This window comes from Pipistrellus hanaki (genome assembly GCF_964339955.1).
Source record: "Pipistrellus hanaki genome assembly, chromosome: 21".
Classification (NCBI taxonomy): Eukaryota; Metazoa; Chordata; class Mammalia; order Chiroptera; family Vespertilionidae; genus Pipistrellus; species Pipistrellus hanaki.
In genome coordinates, this window is record NC_140523.1 from 773,293 (window position 1) to 795,837 (window position 22,545).

Sequence of the window (22,545 nt, forward strand, 5' to 3'; positions counted from 1 at the left end):
AGGAGAGGGAAAGAGAGAGAAACCTGGGTGATGAGAGAGAATCATGCATCGGCTGCCTCCTGCACGCCCCCTCCTGGGGGTCGACCCGCAATCCGGGCACGTGCCCTTGACCGGAATGGAACCCGGGACCTTTCAGGCAAAGGCCGGCGCTCTATCCACTGAGCTACACCTGCCTCTCCCTCTCAAAATCAATTTAAAAAATCATGATCCTTGTGCTCGCGGACCCTTCCCTTCCTGACCCGACCCTCCTCCTGACCCCTGACCCTCCTCTGCCCCAGCCCCATGTTCTGGCATTGGGTCCCCGCACTTGGCAGGACCCAGCAGCCCAGGGCCCGCGTCCGGCCTGGCCACAGCTGCAGGGCGTCCATGCTGCCTCCCGCCGTCTGTTCCCGTTCTCTCACACTCAGGCTGGGGGGGTGGGGGGCGGCCGTGTGGGCCACGCCAGGCCCCGGGGAGGGGGAGGGCCTGGGTGGGCACCGGGAAGGGCTGTCCGCTGAGACCTGGGCCGCCCACCCCCGCCCGGGGGCCCAGAGCCTCGGACGGCTGCTGGGGCCAGAGGCCGGGCATGTGCCTACCTGGGGGGGGGGGGCGGGGGGGAGACCAACACTCGGGGGGAAGGAGGAAGACAGACACTCAGGGGGAGCAGGACTGGGTGCTGCCGGCTTCTGTCCCTCTCCGCCTTCCACCTCCTCATCTGGTCACCCCCCCATCCACCCACCCACCCACCATCCACCATCCAGCCAGCCAGCCATCATCCATCCATCCATCCATCCACTCACCCATCCAGCCACCCACCCACCCATCCATTCACTTGTCCATCCACCCTGACTGGCTTGGCTCAGTGGATAGAGCGTCAACCTGCAGACTGAAGGGTCCCAGGTTCGATTCCGGTCAAGGGCATGTACCTTGGTTGCGGGCACATCCCCAGTAGGAGGTGTGCAGGAGGCAGCTGGTCCATGTTTCTCTCTCACAGACATTTCTAGCTCTCTATCCCTCTCCCTTCCTCTCTGTAAAATATCAAAAAAATTATATATTTTAAAATAAATATTTTTGTCTCAGAGAGGAAGAGAAACATCAGTGATGGGAGAGAATCATTGGACCAGTTGCCTCCTGCACGCCCCACACTGGGGATGGAGCCCACAACCCTGACCGGGAATCGAACCATGATCTCCTGGTTCCGAGGTCAACGCTCAGTCACTGAGCCGGGCTGGCCACTTATCTGGAGCCGGCCACTGCCGCCGCCTGCCTGACCCCGGTCCCCGGAGACGGGTCTGCGGCCGGAGCGGGGCCGGTGCCGGGAAGCGGCGGCTCCTGGGCGCTGAGTCACCGCCCGGCGTCTGCCCGTCTCGCTGTCATGACTCAGCGCTGGCGGCGGGGACGGAGCGGGGCTCCTGGTGGCCTTTTCACCGGATGATGCAACCGAGATACGCGGTGCAGACAGACGCCCCTCGGCAGCTCCTGCTTTTGGCCCCTCCGCCCCCGGGGACGTTTTCCCACTGATTTTGAGAGAGAGAGTGGGAGGGAGGAGAAGAGACGGAGACACACACATCGATCGTGAGAGACTCATCCGTCGGTTGCCTCCCGACGACTGCCGGGAATCGAACCCGCAACCCGGGTGACGTGCCCTCGGCCGGGAATCAAACTCGGGGACCCTTTAGCCGGCAGGCCGACGCTCTATCCATTGGGCCGCCCTGGCCAGGCTGCCGCCTTTCCCTTTTACTGGGAGTCATTCAGGAGCTGCCGTCACCTGGACCGCCGCATGGCAGCCTGCATGCTCCTGTGTGTCTACTGCATGTTAGACGGGGGCTCTTTCCACTGATTTTTAAAAAAATATATATTTTATTGGGGACACACAGAGGGTGGGGGGTCCCCGTGGAGGCAGGGGCAGCCCTGTGGGGCCTCGGCAGCAGGCAGATCCCCCCCATGGGGGCCCCGGGTCCCTGCCTCACCTAAGCGCCTTTACAGCCAGATTATAGCAACTCAGACACGACACAGCCACAGGGCCTAATCCCCAGGGCAGGCCCAGCCGAGGGGCCGGAGGGCTGACAGGCAGGCGCAGAGGAGCCCGGCTGGTGTGGCTCAGTGGGTAGAGCATCGACCTAGGAACCAGGAGGTCACAGTTCCCTCCCGGGTCAGGGCACAGGCCCGGGTTGCGGGCTCCATCCCCAGTGTGGGGCGTGCAGGAGGCAGCGGATCCATGATTCTCTCTCTCATCATGGATGTTTCTCTCTCCCTTCCTTTTCCCTTCTCTCTGATATCAATAAAGATATATTTTAAAGGCATATATATATACACATGTCTATTTTTAATTGATTTCAGTGAAGAAGGAAGAGATAGAAACATCCACGATGAGAGAGAATCATGGATCACCTGCCTCCTGCATGCCACCTCCTACAGGGGGTCAAGCCCGCTACCCGGGCATGCACCCTTGGCTGGAATCGAACCCGGGACCCTTCAGTCCGCAGGCCGAGGCTCTATCCGCTGAGCCAGACCAGTTGGAACAAAAAAAATAAAAAATATATTTATATTCTTTAAAATATATATTTTTAAAAAAGGTTCATTTCGTTTCCCTCCCACACTACTGTCCACAGAACCACCACCGCCCTCAAACCCACTGAGAAATGCTGACTTCGTGGCTCCCGTGTTTACGCGCCCCCCCCCCCCCCCCGCCCCCGCTGTCACACGGCCTGGGCGGGAACCGAGACGCACGGAGACAGAAGGGCTCGGCAGAGTCGGGTAGGAAAATACTGTGGACGGGTTTATTTCGCCGAGGGAGCAGCCGGCTATGTACAGGTCCGGGGCCTCCGGGGACGGGCTCGGACGGTGCGGGAGCCCGCCGTCTGCTTGTAAGGCACGTGGGGGCCGCCCGACGGGGACGCGGCGCTCGGGCCTGGGGGCGGCTCTGTGTCGCTCCCGTTCCTAGAAAACGCGTGAGCACCAACGTCGTCAAAGAACACTTGATTGTTGAGTAAAAAAAAAAAAAAAAAAAAAATGAAAAAATCCCCCCAGCGCAGTCTGGAATGTAGGAAGAGGGGGCCGGGGCGGGTTTTCGGGGGGGCATCTTTGGAGTCCGGCCCCGCAGGCATCCACGCGAGGGCGCCCGGCGGGCGGGGGAGCGTGGGCAGCGCTGAACGAGGAGCATCAAATAAATTAAAGGTGCTTCGGAGACGGGAGGGAGGAGACGGGGGTCCGGGAATGAGACGCGGACAGGAGATGCGGGAACAAAAGCAGGAACAATTCCTCCCCCCGCACACACCCCCTTCCATCGGGGAGGGCTCCGTTCGCGCCTTAGCGGGGGTACATCCGACTCGCCGCCGCCGCCGCCGCCGTTCTAAAGACCTGGCTGGTGTGGCTCAGTGGATAGAGCGTCGGCCTGCGGACCCAAGGGTCCCAGGTTCATTTCCGGTCGAGGGCGTGTACCTTGGTTGCGGGCACATCCCCGGTGGGGGGTGTGCAGGAGGCAGCTGGTCGATGTTTCTCTCTCATCGACGTTTCTCACGCTCTGTCCCTCTCCCTTCCTCTCTGTAAAAAAAAAAAAAAAAAACCAATAAAATATATTAAAAAAAAAAAAATCAGTGGAAGAACATCCTCGGTGTGAAGGATGGAAAGAAAAAAAAAAAAAGGATATTTTATTCTTTGAGGAGAAGGGCCGGGGAGAGAGGTGTCACACGCTAGTCCTCCTGGGATGTTTCGGGCCAGATCCTCGGCGGCCAGATCGTGGGCGGCAAGGACAGCCTTCATGGCTCACGGGGAGCAGGGGGTGCGGGGGCCGGCTCCTCTGGGGACAACCACCATCATCACCACGTTTCCTTCTCCCGCCATCGCCCGGGGCCCGGCCTGGCTCCCCGCACACCGCCATGGCCGCGGCACCGACGGGCAGGCGGGCGGGCGGGCAGACGCCGCGCGGTGGGGCGGTTACGACGACACCAACGGCAAACAGAACGGTGTTCTGTGACAATAGCCCTCTGCCTCGACGGGGCTTGGGGCTGCGGGCGGGAAGGAACCGCAGAACGGTGACGACGAGAACGCCTCATTCCCTCGCCGGGCAGGCGCGTTGCGAGTCGCGGAGAACGGCGGGTCCCGCGGTCCGAGCGTCCGGCGGCGAGGAGAGAAAGCCGTGTCCGGGAGGCGGACGCATCCCATGCTGTTGTTCTTGTTGATCCCAGCGGAAAAAAACAAAACAAAACAAAAACAAGAAAACGCACACAGCTCCGTCTTCAACAGGGGAGTCCCGGGTACAGCTCAGAAACGTCACGTGGTGAGGAAGCAGCTCCTCCTGATGCGACGACAGACTTGCAACACGGGGTCGGCACCCCGCCCCACCCCCAAAAAAACAACAACAAAAACCCACAATGTCCGGAAAAATAAATTAGAGAATGAAAGAGGTCTTGGCCCAGCAACGTGGGGGGCGGGGGGGGGGGGAGATAGGGTGGGGGGAGGGAGGGAAACAGGGACGAGGGGGACGGACGGTCAGTCTGTCCTGGCCGAGCCGTTGGTCCGGCCGCCCGCCTTGCCGTACCCCGGCTGGTTCTTCTCCAGCCACATCTCGGCCAGCTGCTGGGCGGAGCCGTAGGTGGCCGCCTTGGAGCCCAGGCACATCTTGTACTGCCGCGGCTCCAGGCCCGGGTCGCAGAACACCGGGTGGTGCACGTGCACCACGCCCACGTCCTGGCTGCGGAAGGGCTGCAGGCCGGCCCGCACCACCTTGTCGAACAGGTCCACGTCCTCCAGCCCCCAGCCCTGGATGGACACGTCGAAGCCGCCCGCCCGCACCAGGTCGCCCTTGTAGATGCAGGCCACGCCGAAGCCGTAGTGCCGCCAGAAGCCGGCCGAGCGGGTCAGCGCGAAGGGGCTGTCGCCGGGGGCCTGGCCCGCGCCCGCGCCGGACACCACCTTGGGGTCGTACTGGCTGAAGATGACGGGGAAGTACGCCTGCCGGCCGGGCACCGCGTTCGCCCGGCAGCGCCGCAGGAAGCCCGCCGTGAACACCAGGTCCACGTCGCAGAAGAAGAGCAGCGAGCCGTTGGCGAACTGCGCCGAGCCCACCTCCAGGGCCAGCGCCCGCGAGAACTCGCCCGCCACGGGCAGCACCTGCATGTCGGCCCGCGGGTAGCGCGCCCGGTAGTCCCGCATCAGCTCCACCTGCCGCGCCTTGTCCGGGTTCGAGTCCGAGTTGAAGAGCAGCACCACCAGGCGCACGTTCTGGCCCGGCGGCGGCGCCAGGCACGTGGCCTCGAAGTGCGCCATGAAGCGGGCGAACATGTCGTAGCGCCCGGACAGCGGGATCAGGATGTTGATCTTGGGGTCCCGGGGCTCGCCGGGGGCCGGCGGGGCTGGGGGGGGCCCGCCGGCCTGGCCGCCGGGCAGCAGCCGGAACGGCACCAGCCTCCGCAGCGAGCCCGACAGGAAGGACAGCGAGCCGGCCTCGCGGTCCATGCCGGCGGCCAGCGCCTCGGCGTCCAGGGCCTGGTGCTCGGCCAGCTGCAGGCGGCTGAAGCTCTGCTGCAGGTAGGCGTGGCGCCGCACAGGCACCGTCACCTTCTTGCCCTTGTGCCGCTTGTAGAGCAGCAGCAGGTCCAGGATGTACTCGGCGCCGTAGGTGGGGTTCACCCGCCGGTAGCCGTACTGGATCTCCTTGAAGTCGATGACGCGGCCGCGGGCGCGGGCGTTGGCGTTGATCATCTCCATCACCTGCAGCACCACGTCGTCCAGCGCCTCCCGCTGGGCCGCGTCCAGGCCCCGGCGCGGGGTCTGCCCGTCGGCCGCCGAGTACACGTGCCGGCCCGTCAGGAAGTCCCACTCCAGCACCTCCTCCCGCCGGCGCGGCTGGAAGCGGGTGAAGGACGGGGGCGCGCCCAGCTGCAGGTCCTCCCTGCGGGGGGCCCCGCCGGCCCCGGGCCCGCCCGCGCCGTAGCGGCCCATGAGCAGGATCTCGCGGTGCAGCTGCAGCGTGCGGTGGCGCAGCGCGGCGATGCGGCCGCTCAGCACGTAGCTGTGTAGCCGGTACTGGTAGGGCGGGCTCTTGTTGGGGTGCAGCGTGATGGCGCGGTGCACCTTGCTGTTGTGCAGGTCCCGGATGTAGCCCTTCTTGTTCTGCTCGTAGTTCTCGTAGAAGAGCTGCTGCATCTGCCCGGGGGGAGGGAGGGAGGGAGGGAGGGAGGGGGAGAGAGAGAGAGAGAGAGAGAGAGAGAGAGAGAGAGAGAGAGAGAGACGTCGTTAGTGCGACGGGACCGAGCATCCCCCTGCTTCTCCGTGTCATGCATGCTTTAAAAAAATAAAATAAAATATATATATATATTTTTTTATTGATGTCAGAGAGAAAGGAAGAGGGAGAGAGAGAAACATCCATGATGAGAGTGAGTCATGGATCAGCTGCCTCCTGCAGGACCCCACTGGGGATCAAGCCTACAACCCAAGCCTGTGCCTTGACCGGGAATCAAACCTGGGACCCTTCAGTCCACAGGCCGATGCTCTATCCACTGGGCCACACCGGCCAGGGCGTCATGCATACTTAAAAAAAAAAATATGTGTATATATATATATATATTCTCTTTCATCGTGGATGTTTCTCCCTCTTCCTCTCCCCCTGTCAACTTCCTCTCTCTAAAACATCAATATAATAAAAATATAAGCTAGAAACCATGACAACAACATCCTGAACCAGCGCGGACGCTCCGAGGAGCCGGGACGGAGCGGCCAGTGCCTGTGCCACGGGCACCGCTCCCATCCGGTCCCCGGAGCCCACGCGGGTGGCTGAGCCCCCGGAACCCGGCCTCCTGAGAAAAGCCACGCCTGGGCGCTGGAGCCCGGAGCCGGGCATCGGGCTCCGTGGGCGAGGCAGGGGAAACTGAGTCTGGCAGGGCTGGGGGAGCGTGGGGAGGGGAGGTGGAGGCCGGGGGAGCCGGGGGCGGAGGGCCGTTCCAGGGAGGGGGCAGCGGGACTGCGCCTCCCTCTCCACCCACTTCCTTCCCTTCCGCGCGGCCGCCGGCAGCCGCCGCCTTGGCCCGGGACCAGGAGCCAGCGGGGCCGGCCCAGATGCCAGCCCGGGCGGCTGTTACAGTGGAAAGGACTCAGCGGAACTGAGCAACCCCCCCGCTTCCACCCCACACGCCACCCCGTGCCCTCCGGGGCAGGAGAGCCGTTCCCAGCTGGAGCGCGGCCGTCAGGAAGACGCGAGGAGTGGACCTGCGGACCAGGAGGGCACGGCTCAATCGGATTCCTGGTCAAGGGCGCGTCACAGGTTCGAGCCCCGGCCCTGGTCGGTCGGGGCGGGTACAGGAGGCGACCGATCAGTCATGTCGCTCTCACATCGAGGTTTCTCCCTCCCCCGCTCTCTCCCCTCCACTTTCTCTTTCTCAAAAAAAAAAAAAAAAAAAAAAAAAAAAAAAAAAAAAAATCAATTGGAAAAACATCCTGGGGTGAGGATGGACAACATAAACCCACAGAGACGGTACGTGCCTTCTAATAAAGACGTGGCTCTGAGGATGAAGTTGGGAGGGGAGGAGGGGGTGCATGAGCTGTGACCTCCTGACTCACAGGGTGCCACGACGCTCTGACCACTGAGCCACACCGGCCAGGCTTCTTTAAGGTCCTTAAACGCGTTTGCTTCGAGCCGAAGCACCGGCCGCTGCGGAAAAGCGCCGGGCACTGCCTTGCCCTTTGGCGGCGGACGTGTGTCCTCCTCCGGTTTTGGGCGTAAGAGGCGGTTTCGAGAAACTAAAAACAGACGCGGCGCGCTGCCCAGAATAGAGCCCTCTGCGACCGCGAACAGCCGGGCCCGTCCCTCTCGGCTGCCTCGGCGGCCGGACACGCGTGAGTCAGCGCCGGGCGCCGGGCCGCACCGCCCGCCTGGAGTGAGCGAGGGCCCGGGGGAGCACGGTGCCGTCCGCTGGCACAGCCTGGTGCTGCCACAGCCGTCCGTCCAACACGCCAGGCCCGCGGTCGGCACACTCACGGGTCCACAGAGCCAACCATCAACAGCGCAACGATGGACATGTCTCTGGAGAGCCACATGTTGTAAACGTAAACTCCTTCTAACAACATAGCCGCTTCTTCAACACAGACTCGCCCAGGCCCGTGGCATTGTGTGGAAGAGCCGCCCCCCAGGGGCCAGAAGAGCCGCCTGTGGCTCCTGAGGTCATGGTTTAGGGCTCCGACCCCAGTCGGGGGCGTGCAGGAGGCAGCCGATCCGTGATCCTCTCTCCTCGTGGATGTTCCTCTCTCCCTCCCCCTCTCTCTCCCTTCCTCTCTCTGAAACCAATAAAAAATTCTTTAAAAAAACATATTTTTTTATTGATTTTTTACAGAGAAGAACGAAGAGGGATTGAGAGTTAGAAACATCGATGAGAGAGAGAAACATCCATCAGCTGCCTCCTGCACACCCCCGCACCGGGGATGTGCCTGCAACCAAGGTCCATCCATGCCCTTGACCAGAATCGAACCCGGGAACCTTTCAGTCCTCAGGCCGCCGCTCTATCCACTGAGCCACACTGGTTTTGGCAACATTTTTTTTTTTTTTTTAAAGAGAGAGATGGTTGAAATAAATGGCAGGCATCAGAGAAAATGACCTTGCACACGGCTCCCTCTCTCCCTGGGAGCGCTCACTGAGAGAACAGGAAGGGATCACACGGGTCAGCCGTGATGACGTGATCCAGCGGGAGGGGGGTGGGGGGGCGGCGGCCGGGAACCGCCGAGCGGGCGCTGAAAGCCCCTTTGTTGGGGGCGCGGGCCGGCCGCCCCGGGCCCGTGACGCGCTCCTCGCAGGAATAACACGGCGGTTACGAGCCCGCCCCGATGATAAGCCCTTTGTGAGGCCGCACAAAGGCCCCTCTGTCCGCCGTTTCCTAGAAGTCGGGGAGCTGAGACTCACATCCGGCACAGTGCCCGCTCAGACGCACAGGGCGGCCCCTCTGCCCGCCTCCCCGCTCCCCCCCGGCGCTGGGCGGCGGGCACGGGGGACTGCGGCCAACCCAGCAGCCTCAGGTCCCGTGAGAACATCCCTGGTCCCAAGTACCCTTCCCTTTTCTTTTTTCCCCTCCCTCCCTCCTTCCTTCCCTCTCTCCCTCCCCCGCTTTCCTTCTCTCTTTCTTTCAAACGTCTTTTTCTTATTTATTTTTAAAAAATCTGATGTCCGAGAGGAAGGGAAGAGCAGAGATTTGGAATACAAAAAGGCAAAGGACAGACACTCCGGAGAAGCAAGAAGAGAAGAGAATCCAGAAAGTTGAAGGTAGGGTAAGAAGCTTCTGGGACAACGTTCAAGCGAACCAACGTCAGAATGATGGGGGTGCCAGAAGGAGAGAGAGAACAAGACGCTGAAAACCTATTGGAAGAAATAATGACAGAAAACTTCCCCCACCCGGTGAGAGAAATAGACTTACAAGTCTATTCCAGGAAGCGCACAGAACCCCAAACAAAAGGAATCCAAGGAAGCGAGATCTAGAAACATCCATGATGAGAGAGAACCATGGATCGGCTGCCTCCTGCACGCGCCCCCACACTGAAAATCGAGCCTGCGATGTGGCATGTGCCCTTGGCTGGAATCGAACCCGGGACCCTTCAGTCCGCAGGCTGATGCTCTATCCACTGAGCCACACCAGTCAGGGATTTTCCTTTTTTATATATACACTATTGACCTAATGCACGAAATTTGTGCACATTAAAAGGGGACCAATTTAGAGCAAGTTTTTTAAATATTGCTATGTGCCCTTCCTCTATAATAGAAGTGTCAGAGATGAAAGAAAATTAGTAAAATGTATATGAAAACCTTCCTCCTGTATGAGTCTGGGGCAAGCCACGGGACCCAGAGTCAAGTCCCTGCTCACCCACGTGAGCCCCACCCTGTCAAGCCCTGCCAGATGGGGGCACAGCCTCAGGTCCCCGCCGATTGCTTGTTAAGGCTCATTACGGGAACTTGGCCTCCATTGTGGGCGCTACCATCTTGTTATGACGTGATGGTCAATTTGCATACCCACTCTTGATTCAATTGGGGGGTATTTTTTATTGATTTTGGAATGGAAAGGAGATGGAGTGAGAGCTAGAAACATGGATGATGAGGAAGAATCACTGATCGGCTGCCTCCCGCACGCCCCACGCTGGGAATCGAGCCTGCAACCCGGGCCTGTGCCCTGACCTGAATGGAACCTGGGACCCTTTAGCCGACGCTCCATCCACCGAGTCAAACCAGCCAGGGCTCAATGTTTTTTTCCATTCCCTAATCCATTCATTAAAAATGAGTCACAGGCAAGCCGAGGGGAATTAAGCCCTGCCTCCGGGAGGGAAAGGTTATCCAAAAAAATGTGTGCATTGCCGAAACCGGTTTGGCTCAGTGGATAGAGCGTCGGCCTGTGGAAGGAAAGGTCCCAGGTTCGATTCCGGTCAAGGGCATGGACCTTGGTTGCGGGCACATCCCCAGTAGGGGGTGTGCAGGAGGCAGCTGATCGATGCTTCTCTCTCATCGATGTTTCTAACTCTCTATCCCTCTCCCTTCTCCGCTGTAAAATATCAATAAAAATATATTAAAAAAAAAAAAAAAGTGTGTGCATGTTAAAGGGGCCACAGTCGTTAACAAATACTTTGCAACTACTTCTTGTTGTTAATCCTCACCTGATTATCTTTTTTCCTTCTTTTTTTTTTTTTTTTAAAGAGAGAGGGGGAGAGAGAAGCATTGATATGGGAGAGGCACATCAATTGGTTGCCTCCTGCACATGCCCTGGTTGGGTCAGAGATTGAACGTACCACCGAGGTAGGTGCCCTTGACAGGGAAACGAAACCAAGACCCTTTCGGTGTGCGGACCGGCGCTCTAACCACTGAACCACACCAGCCTGGGTGCCAATGCCCTTTTTTTTTTTTTTTTTTTAATTGAAATTTGTTGATAGGCAAATCTCAAAAAGGCCCGGCGAGCTCCCTTGCTGCTTCAGCTACCAGGAGCTTATCAACCTCAGCACAACCCAACCGACGTCATTCTTTCCACGCTGACTAACAGCGGGTCCCGGGGACACGGGCCAGGGGCCGGCATCTGCCAACGAAAACACAGTGAAGGCAAAGCGGACTCATGCTCCCCGGAACGATGAGGGAGAAGCCGTCTCCACGGAGACGGCCTTCCAACACCGGTGTCTCCGGCCCGGCCGGCGAGGCTCCGTGGTGGAGCGTCGACCTGTGAACCTGGAGGGCACATGATCGGGTTGTGGGTTCGATCCCCAGTAGGCGATGCGCAGGAGGCAGCCGGTCCACGATTCTCTCTCCTCATGGATGTTTCTCTCTCTCTCTCTCTCTCCTCTTCCTCTCAGAAATCAATAAAAGTAGCTAACAGCCGCGGAAACCGGTGTGGCTCGGCGGATCGAGCGTCAGCCTGCGGACTGGAAGGTCCCAGGTTCGATTCCAGCCAAGGGCATGTACCTGGGTTGTGCGCACATCCCCGGTAGGGCGTGTGCAGGAGGCAGCTGATGGATGTTTCTCTCTCATCTTTATCCCTCTCCCTTCCTCTCTGTAAAAAAAAAAAAAAAAAAAAAAAAATCAATAAAATATATTTTTAAAAAAGCGTGACACCAGCCCTGAGCCTTAAGCAGGACCTCACCACCCATTCCCTGCCGCTGCTTCAGAATGGACGGTGACAGTCACAGGCGGGTTTCCGGCCCTCGCTGGTTTGGCTCGGCAGACAGAGCGTCGGCCTGGGCACGGAAGGGTCCCGGGTTTGACTCCCGGTAAAAGGCACGTGCCCGGCTTGCGGGCTCCGTCCCCAGCAGGGGTGTGTGTGTGCAGGAGGCGGCCGGTCCATGATTCTCTCTCTCTATCCTCAAGGACGTTCCTCTTTCCCTCTCCTCTTCCTCTCTGACATCAACTAAAAAAAAAATCTAACAACAGCCGAAACCGGTTTGGCTCAGCGGTAGAGCGTCGTCGGCCTGCGGACTGAAAGGTCCCGGGTTCGATTCCGGTCAAGGGCATGGACCTTGGTTGCGGGCACATCCCCGGTGGGGGGAGGGGTGTGCAAGAGGCAGCTGGTTGATGTTTCTCTCTCACCGACGTTTCTAGCTCTCTGTCTCTCTCTCCCTTCCTCTCTGTAAAAGATCAATAAAATATATTTAAAAAAATGCCCTTACCTCGTAGGACCAGACGCACTGCACGCCCGCGAACCGCCGCACACAGCGCCCCACCTCCACGTCCTCGTGGGTCGTGTACATCTCCCGCAGGCACTCGCCGATGTGTGGCGCCATCCGGCGCAGCACCTCGCGGCTCAGGATCACGCCGGGGCCGCCCATGCAGAAGTTCTCGCCGGGCTCCAGCGCCAGCTTGCCCATCTCCTCCGAGGTGCCCAGGCCCGTCTGGCCCAGGAGCAGCGGCTCGCTGCTGTTGAGGCTGCGCAGGAAGCTCTCCAGCCGGTCGCCCTTGACGTACACGTCGTCGTCGGCCCGCATGAACCACTCGAACTGGTCCAGGTAGTGGTCGTGCATGTACTTGAGCATCAGGAAGGACTTCTTCTGGGGCGGGTACGCGTCGTCCACGCCCCGCAGCGGCACCACCGGGATCGGCAGGGACGTGTCCGAGCCCTCGCTGGAGAAGAACTCCACCTTCCCGGGGATGGTCTTGGACCACGTGCTGCGGCGGGAAGAGCAGAGGCGGCGTGAGAGGGCGTGCGTGGCGGGGGCCTGTGTGCGTGTATGCATGTGTGTCAGAGGGAATCGTGATAAGAAGCCGCTTGAGCTGAGACCAGTGTGGCTCAGAGGAAAGAGCGTCGGCCTGCGGGCTGAAGGGTCCCAGGTTCGACCACCACTGACACCGGAAATGCCTGAACCGTGACTTGAAGGGACGTTGCTGTCCAGGAAGAGAAACCAACGAATGGCAAAGGCAGCCGGTCGAACCTGAAGCCACGGTCCAAGCCTCCGGGCCGCTGTATGGTTAGCGCCACCCAGTTCTCTCTTCCCTTTTTAGGGGAAAAAAACACACACAACCCAAAAACGCATGGCCCTTTCCTGTCTTAAATGACTGGTGGTTGGAGGCAAATCTCTTCATAGGAAGTTTTTCAAATGTTACTTTAAAAAAAAAAAAATATATATATATATATGTATTTTATTGATTTCAGAGAGGAAGGGAGAGGGAGAGAGAGAAGCATCCACGATGAGCGAGAATCATGCATGGATCGACTGCCTCCCATAATCACCCCTACTGGGGATGGAGCCTGCAATCTGAGCATGTGCCCCGATTGGAAATCGAACTATGACCTTTTGGGTCATAGGTCGATGCTCCAACACTGAGGCTAAGTTGATTTTGTAGAGAGAGGAAATGAGAGAGAAAGAGAGAGAGAGAGAAAGAGAGAGAGAGAGAGAGAGAGAGAGAGAGAGAGAGAGAAAAGCATTGATGTGAGAGAGAACCATGGATCGGCTGCCTCCTGCACACTCCCTCCTGGGGACTGAGCCTGCAACCCAGGCCTGTGCCCTGACCGGGAATCGAACCGGCGACCTTCTGGTGCACGAGGTGCTTAACCACTGAGCCACCCCGGCCTGGGCCATCGGAAGCTTTTTGCAAACCCTCCAAGCTCAGGAACCGATGACCTTTCCGCTCGGGGTGCCTGCGGTGAGACAGCTCCCCCACGTCAGAGGGCTCTGAGCACACGGGTACCCGGGGACTCGCCGTCCTGGGGGGGCGAGGATGGATGATGTGAGAGACGCAGAGCAGCTGCTGTGACAGGAGCAGGGAGTGCCCTGACTCTCCCAAGCACAGGGCCACGGCCACGGGGCAGTGACCAGGACAGAGAGCCCTCACTTCGCGGAAACCACAGGACACTGGCAGAGGCCCCTGCCAGCCGGCTCGGCTTCCCTCCGCTGATAGCCGGCTCTCGCTCGGGCCCAGATAAGACGGCTGAAACGTGAGCGTGCCAGGCAGGCTTCTGCCCGGCGGGGCCGTGCCAGCCACAGAAATCAGGGCTGGGCAGTCCGGCCGGCCCTGAGCCAGCCCCACCGCGGAGCCCTCTGCGGAGCGGGCATCTCCTGGGTCTCCCTTTCTGTGTCCTGTCGCTTTAAGAACGATGAAAATGTCAGCCGAAGCCGGTGTGGCTCAGTGGATAGAGCGATGGCCTGCAGACTGAAGGGTCCTGGGTTCGATTCCGGTCAAGGGCATGGACCTTGGTTGCGGGCACCTCCCTGGTGTGGGGTGTGCAGGAGGCAGCTGGTCGATGTTTCTCTCTCATTGATGTTTCTAGCTCTCTATCCCTCTCTCTTCCTCTCTGTGAAAAAAATCAATAAAACATATTAAAAAAATATATATATATGTTAAAAAAATCTTTTCTAATTAAAAAAAAAAAAAATCAATGGGAAACATATCCTTGGGTGAGGATTCAGAGCAAGCACCACAAATGTGGGAAGAACAAGGGTTTTAGGGGCCGGACCAGTGTGGCTTGGTGGTTGAGCACTGACCTATGAACCAGGAGGTCAGGGTTCGATTCCCGGTCAGGGCACAGGCCTGGGTTGCAGGCTCCGTCCCCAGTGGGGGGCGTGCAGGAGGCAGCCGATCCATGATTCCCTCTCATCATTGACGTTTCTCTCTCTCTGTTCCTCTCCTTTCCTCTCTGAGATCAATAAAATATATTTTAAAAAAGAAAAAAAAGACCAAGGCTGAAGACTGATGACTGCAGGCTTGGCCGGGAGCCGAGGGGACCGGCCTGGGCACTGGCAGGAGGGTGATTCAGGCCGTTACCTGGCCCGACGCCCTCGGGGTGCCTGGCTGCTGGGCGGGCAGGCGCCCGCTTCCGCGTCCTGGCTTCCGGATGTGCGGTTTCCTCTTTTAAAATCGTTAACTGTCTCACTGAGCAAGGGCCTTGCGCCTGAGCGATCTCACATTCTCTTTTGAAAGGAGGTAAAAAGGTGGGGAGATTAAAAAGAAAAAAAAAAAAAAAATCGAATTACAGTCACCTTTTTCTTTTCTTTCTTTAACAAAGCGATTGGCGGGTGGATTGGCGGGTGGATTACCGGTTTCCCACCTGGACAATGGCCCGGGGCTGGGGCCCAGGGGGGTGGATTCCAGGCTATTGGATCCGCCTTCTCTGGAGGGCAGCACGAAAATGTGGAGACTGAGCACACGTGTGTGTGTGTGTGTGTGTGTGTGTGTGTGTGTATTCTGATCCCAGGACTCGTCCCCAAGTTCAAGTGCTGGGGAGCTATCTTACTGACCCTGGAAAAGGAGTTTTTAAACGTGTTTTTAAGATTGAGTTTTATTTTTTTTAAATGCATTTTTTAAAAAAATTGATTTCAGAGAGGAAAGGAGAGTAAGAGATAGAAACATCAATGATGAGAAACACTGATGGGCTGCCTCCTGCAGGCCCCCCCAATGGGGATGGAGCCCGCAACCCAATGGGGATTGACCCGAACCGAACCTGGGACCCTTCAGGCCACAGGCCGATGCTCTATTCACTGAGCCTGGCTAGGGCTAACATTTATTTTTTACAAAGGAAGGGAGAAAAGGAGGGAGATGGAGAGAGAAACATCAATGATGAGAGAGAATCATGGATCAGCTGCCTCCTGCACAATCTGGACATGTGCCCTTGACCGGGAATCGAACCATGGCCTCGTAGGCTGATGCCAACCACTGAGCAAACTGGCCCACCTACAGCTTGTATTTAATCACCCCAAAACAAATGTCCTCAGCTACAGGATAAGTAACGGCAACAACGATGCTGTTGCTTCTACATTATCACTGCTTCTTTTCCTTCTTCTTTTTTTTTTTTTTTTTTTTTCCTTTTTATTGATTTCAGGGAAGAAGGGAGAAGGGGGGGGAGAGAGAGAAACATTGATGAGAGAGAACCATCCATCGGCTGCCTCCTACACGCTCCCCCCACCAGGGATCAAGCCCCTATCCCGGGCATGTGCCCGGAGCAGGATTCGAACCTGAGACCTCCTGGTTCCTAAATCGATGCTCAACTACTGAGCCACACAGTCCGGGCTCATCACTGTTTCTTGTTCCCCCTAATTCCATCCGGGACCAGAAGGCAGAAACAATGCTGACAGCAGGCGGCGGTGCTGAGTACATACATGTGGCCCCCCCGCAACCCCCCCTCCCCCCCGCCCCGTCTCCCTGATGATCACCCACACGGCGAGATGCCCCCGTAACCGAGGAAAACCGAGCTCCAGTGACCAGACGGCCGTGCCCAGCCCCACACTTCCGGGCGGGGTTAACGGACTCACTGAGACAAGAACGGCCCGGCCGAGCGCCAGGGAGCCCGGAGCCAGCATGCCACCTGTGCCCAGCCGTCCTGCAGTTGCCGACGATTTAACACGCTCACAGCTGCACTGAAAGGTCACCGGTTCGATCCCCGGTCAGGGCACAGGCCCGGGCTGTGGGCACATCCCCGGTGGAGGGTGTGCAGGAGGCAAATGACTGATGTTTCTCTCTCATCGGTGTTTCTAGCTCTCTATCCCTCTCCCTTCCTCTCTGTAAGAAAAAAAAAATCAATAAAATATATTTTAAAAAATGAATGACATGAAGATGTAACTTTTTCTTCTTTTTTGGTTAATCCTCACCTGGGGATTAATTTTTAGAGAGAGGGGAAGGGAGAGACAGAGACAGAGACATCGATGAGAGAGAGACGCACACATCGATTGGCTGCCTCCTGCATGCGCCCTAACCAGGGACGGGGGGAGCTTGCCACCCAGGGAGGTGCCCTTGACTGGAATCGAACCTGGGCACCCTTCTGTCCCCAGGCCGACGCTCTACCCACTGAGCCACACCAGCAGGAGAGCTGAGCATGGAGGACTTCTGGCTCAGGCTGCAGGGCACGCATGGCCAAGTGGTAATCATAAAGTTACACCCTACAGCCTCCATCTCCTCCCCGCCACCCCCTTTTCCAGGCCTGCCTCCCCAAGTTCCTCCCAGGCTAAAATGGTCCCCTGCCATCGCTTGCAGCCAGTCTAAACACACAGGGCGGACAGCTGAGAAGCCCAGGCCCTGAACAGGGCGGGCCTGCGGGCCGGGGCAGGTCCCTTTCTCAGGCTCCAAAGTAACTGTAACTTGTTAAGATCAAAGAGATAAAGGAAAAGGTATGCGGAGGGCGGGTGAATGACTGGACAGGATACAGTATTTCCTCTCCCTCAGGGCTTTCTGCTTTATCAGCCAGGCAGGGCTGTCCACCCTGAGGGAAGACAGGATACAATGTGTCTGGATAAGGATAAGGTTTTTTTTTTTCCCCTTCTTTATCAGAAAGGCAGCTGTCTCAGAGAAAGAAGCCAGCCGGGAGGGAGGGGAGAGCTTCGGTTGTGTTTCCACTTTCTCCTAAGTGCCTGAAAGGGGGGGGGGGGGTTGGGGGGGGGTTTTGGAGGAAAAGGGGAGATTTAGGAAGGAGGCCACAAAAGATCCAGCATCACCTCCAAGTGTAAAACGTGAGGTTCGGCCTGAGTTCCACTTTCTGAATCCTCCGGGTATACCAGAAGGCCGACTGGATTTTGCACCCACAAAACTGTATATGTTTAGAGTGTGTGTGTGTGTGTGTGTGTGTGTGTGTGTACGGGGGAGAGGGGGCTTCAGGAATCACACCATCATCTACTTTTTGAACCAAACTACTGAGAACTTCACCCGACGGTGTACCGTCCCAGGGCGTGTCTCCGATGGGCCGAAATGTGGGTGTCACTTTCAAAACCAGCCGCCCTGTGAGCCACTGACAGAGCCCAGCCTCCATTTCTGGTGCGGATAGTGCTCGGGCCGAAAAGCCCAATTCTGGGTACTTATTCTGGGTAATTATTCACTCAAGATCTGATGAAGGCGTGGGGGGCGGGAGGGGGAACACACACCTTGATCTGCGGGTTCCCCAAACTGGGCCTCGGGCCTGCATTTGCACTTAGGGGCGTTCTGGGCAGAGAACCTTAGATGAGATCCTACAGGGAACACTCAGACAGGAATCAAGGCGATGGAAGGGCAAAGGGAACCAGGAGGTCACGTTCACGTTCCCGGTCGGGTTGGGCACAGGCCCAGGGTGCGGGCTCCACCCCCCAGTGTGGGGCGTGCAGGAGGCAGCCGATCCGTGGTTCTCTCTCATCACCGATGTATGGATGTTTCCCTCTCTCTCTCCCTCTCCCTTCCTGAGATCAATAAAAAAAAAAAAAAAAAAAAAAAAAAAAATATATATATATATATATATATATATATATATATATATATACACACACACACACACACACACACACACACACATATATATACATATATATGAACCAACCAGCTTGTCCTTGCTCGGCGCTGTGAGCCCCACAAGTTCCTTCCGGAAGGGGTACCTCACACTGTGAGTTTTCCGCTACGAATCCACGCCCCTCGCCCGCCTCAAACTCACCCCAGCCAGCACCCATCTGCCACTCCCAAACCACCTCCCTCCTAAGGGCGACTTTGCCTAATCCCCCCGCTAATCCCCAGACATGTTACCCGCCACTTTTCTGACTCACCCGGCCAATAAGGGCCCAGCCTACCGCCGCCGGCATCCCGGGATCCGTCCCGGAACCGGGCCGTGAGCCGCAGGTCCCCGAGGGGCCAGGAACCGCTTTTCCCCAAAGGTGCACCCCCCTTTCACCACCGGCAGCCCCGCCCAAGTGAAACCTGCACGCAGGCCAAGGGCACGGGGGTCTAACCGGGCTGGGCCAGGACAGCAGGGCGAATTTCAGACCATCCGCTAACCATCACGATGTCACCCCTAAGAGCTGTGCTAACGGCCTTACGAGGGAGATGCGATCAGTCAGGACCGTTTAAAACAAAAGACAGGCCGGACATGGAAAGCTCAAGTGCCTTGCGAAGCCCTGGCCGGTGCGGCTCAGGGGTTGAGCGTACTCCTAGGAACCAGGAGGTCAGGGTTCGATTCCCGATCAGGGCACAGGCCCGGGTTGCAGGTTCCATCCCTAGTGTGGGGTGTGCAGGAGGCAGCCGGTCCATGATTCTCTCTCATCGTTGATCTTTCTCTTTCTCTCTCCTTCTTCCTTCCTCTCTGAAGTCAATAAAATGTATTAAAAAATTTTTTAAAGAAAGTGCCTTGCACAGTCAGGGTGAGGGCCACACCCAGAGGGACACCATGGTCCCTCCGACCCTCAAGCCCCTGCATCTTTAAAAAAAAAAATACATTTTATTGATTTTTTTTTTTACAGAGAGGAAGAGACAGGGACAGAGAGTCAGAAACATCGACCAGCTGCCTCCTGCACACCCCCCACTGAGGTTGTGCCCGCAACCAAGGTCCATGCCCTTGACCGAATCGAACCTGGGACCCTTCAGTCCACACAGGCTGACGCTCTATCCACTGAGCCACACCGGTTTGAGCAAGCCCCTGCATCTTGGGTGATGAGCCCCGGGTCCTGCCTCTGACCTCTGATGCCCGATGATGCCTGGCATCCCCGAGGGGCACCTTCCCCTTTCCTTCCCCCCCCCTCCCCGCCCCACCACCAGGGGCGACCCGGGAGCCTGGGTCCTGGGAATCAGGCAAAGGCAGGAGCCACGGGGGAGTGTCTGCGGGGCCACCCGCCGGGATGCCGGCTGCGGGAGGGATGAAGAGATGGAGGGATGGAGGGATGGAGGGACGGAGGGTCGGAGGGATGGAGGGAGGGCTCACCGGTAGACGGCCACGGCGCGCGTCTGCAGGTACTTCTGGGCCGTCATGACTCCCACGAAGAGAAAGTTGCGGTCGCGCGGGCCGCCCTCGGGGGCCGAGCCGCGGGGCCAGGGCTGCTGCGCCCCGCGCGCCCCCGCCGCCGCCTGGCCGGCCCGGCAGCCCTCGGGGCTGGCGCGGCGCCGCGGGCCCGCCCGCTTCAGCTCGGAGGCGCGGGGCAGGACGAGGCGCGAGGCCAGCACGAAGCCCAGCACCAGCCCGAGCAGCACGCTGAGCCAGGCGCGCCGGCCCCGCGCGGCCATGTCCGCGCCGCCGCTCCCCGCAGCCCGCCGGCCCCGCGCGCGCTCCGCTCGCCGCCGCCGCCGCCGCCGCCCCCCGCCCGCCCGCGGAGGCCGGCCCCGCGCCCTAGAGCCGCCCGCAGGCCCGGCCCGCCGGGCAGCAGCGCCGCCGCCGCCCCCGGGGCCCCGCCGCGCCCATCGCGGCCCCCCCGGAGCCGCCCGCAGGCCCCGCGCCACCGCTTTGTTCCGCGCGCGCCCCGCCGCGGCCTGCGCCTTTAAGGCGGGACCATGCCGGGGCCTGCGCCTTTAAGGCGGGACCACGCCGCGGCCTGCGCCTTTAAGGCGGGACCATGCCCGGCGCGGGGGCCGCGGGGGCGGCTCCTCACGCTCGCTCGACGGCGACGGCGGGGGCCGCCGAGTCCCGGTGGTGGTGGTGCCCGGTCCCGCCCGCCCGCCCGCCCGCGTGCGCCCCGACGGCTCGGCTGCGGCTGCGACTGCGCTGCGCCCCTGCCCGTCCTCGTCTTGGCGGGCGCCGCCGCACATCCTCCGGCTCAGCGCGCCATGGCCCCCAGCGCCCCTCACGTCACGCACGGCGCGCGAAGGGGCGGCGGCGGCGCGGAGGCGAGGCGTCGTGGCCCCTCTCGGGACCCGTCCGCGCGCGCCCATTGGCGCAGAAGTGAATGGGGGGCGGCGCACGTGGCTTAAAGTTTAACCAGAAAAAAAAAAAAAGTCCAAAAAAAATTTGCAAAAAAAAGAGCAAAGTCCTTCCGGCGCCCGTGTGCGCGCGTGCACTGCCCCGCCCACGCGGGGTGCATCGGGGTCTCCGGGACGGCTGGGCGAGGGGCGCACGGGAGGGGGACCCCCCGGATCGACGCCCTGGGGTGGCCCGTTAGGGCGCCCGCTGGCGCTCCCGCTTCCTCCTCCAGGCGGCGCCCCTGCTGCCCGCGGCGTGGCCCACGTGCGGAGGGGGCTCCTGGGTCCCCAAAGGGTCCCCGATCCGCGGCACTGTCCTCGGATCAACCCGCCGTCCCCGCCCTGCGCTCCCGCCGGCGCCCCGGGCCGCCCCGGCTCACACTGCGCCTTTGTTCCCGCCGGCGCTGCGGGCGGGACGCGCGCCTATAGAACCCGCAGCGCCGGGAGGCGCGTTTGCGACGTGCGCGCCGCTTGGCTGGGGAGGGAGGGAGGGAGGGAGCCGTGAATTCAGTTGCCTTGTTCCCTGTCCTAAAATTAAAAAAAAATAATTTTAAATTAAAAAAAAAGCGTGTATGTGTCATGCCCAAGCCCCTAACAGTAACAGCATTTCATGGGTGAGGAGTACATGGTAGGGGATGTTCCTACTTTGGTGTGAAGTCTGATTTCTCCCCCTTTCCCCCCAAATACTATGTGGGCAGATAGTCCGCAGGTACCCTAACCTGAGTCTTTAAAAAATATATATTTTATTGATTTTTTTTTTTCAGAGAGGAAGGGAGAGGGATAGAGTTAGAAACATCGATGAGAGAGAATCATCGATCAGCTGCCTCTTGCACACACCCCCACTGGGGATGTGCCCGCAACCAAGGTACATGCCCTTGGCTGGACCTGGGACCCTTCAGTCTCCAGGCCGACGCTCTATCCATGGAGCCAAACCGGTCAGGGACTAACCTGAGTTAACTTTTCTTAAACAAACAAACAAACAAAATATATATATACAGGCACGTGTCCTCGACCTGAATCGAACTCAGAACGTCAGGCCGATGCGCTATTTACTGAACCACCCCGGCCAGGCGTAGGACACAGTGGGAAGCGCTGGGTGGTGGAGGAGTTGCCATTTCTGCAGTTGGATGGCGCCGCCCGCCCCTGGTTGTCCTTTGGGTAGCACCACGTTTCCCGGCATTTGTGAATTATGTCAAAAATAGTGCCATCCCCCCCACCCAACCTTCCCACAGACACCCCCACCCCTCCGAGGCAATCCACGTCTAAAATGGCTCATTATGCAGTGAATACACGATGCAGCGTTCTGGCCGTGGTTGTGGGAAAAGCACAGAACACACCGCCTCAAATGACCGGCTCAAACGCCTAAAAAAAATGGGGTTTTTTAGGAAGATCATAAGCGGCAGTACCCTCTCGATACCCCATCCATACACCCCCCTCCCCCATTCACCATGATTTTCCCATCAAGCACACATCGGATAAGGCTCCGATGGTCCATTTGGTGACCTAGGGGGTGGTTTCCATAGTCTAACCCGCCTGCCACCCCATATTTCTTCGTCGAGACCCTTGGTCGGCAAACGGCGGCGAGAGAGCCACAGGCGGCTCTTTGGCCCCTGGAGTGTGGCTCTTCCACAAAATACCATGGCCTGGGCAAGTTTATTTTGAAGAAGTGGCTTTTGAAGAAGTTTAAATAAATAAATAAAAAATGTGGCTCTCCAAAGAAATTTCTATCATTATGCTGTTGATCGTTGGCTCTGCGGACTCATGTGTTTGCCGAACCCTGTCATCTAGACTAACACCCGAGGGAATGCACAGAGCTTGGCCAGTGTCGCTCAGTGGGTTGAGCATTGACCTCTGAACCAGGAGGTCAAGGGCCCGTGCCAGGGTTGTAGGTTCGATCCCCAGGAAGTGTGGGCGGGGGGTGGGGGGGCGTGCAGGAGGCAGGTCTTTTTTTTTATTTTTTATGTGTCTCTCCCATCGATGTTTCTCTCTTGCTCCCTCTCCCTTCCTCTCTCTAC

At 58.8% G+C, this 22,545-nt stretch overlaps 1 protein-coding gene across 1 annotated transcript; it reads right to left on the reverse strand.

Moving 5' to 3' along the window:
• Positions 1–2,737: 2,737 nt before the first annotated feature.
• CHSY1 (chondroitin sulfate synthase 1) lies at positions 2,738–19,966 on the reverse strand. The gene is made up of 3 exons (XM_084869103.1): positions 19,563–19,966; positions 12,097–12,592; positions 2,738–6,126 (listed from the first exon to the last, which is right to left on the reverse strand). The coding sequence occupies exons 1-3, from the start codon at positions 19,859–19,861 to the stop codon at positions 4,471–4,473; spliced, it is 2,451 nt and encodes an 816-aa protein (XP_084725229.1). The 5' UTR covers positions 19,862–19,966; the 3' UTR covers positions 2,738–4,470.
• Between the last annotated feature and the right edge of the window lie 2,579 nt (positions 19,967–22,545).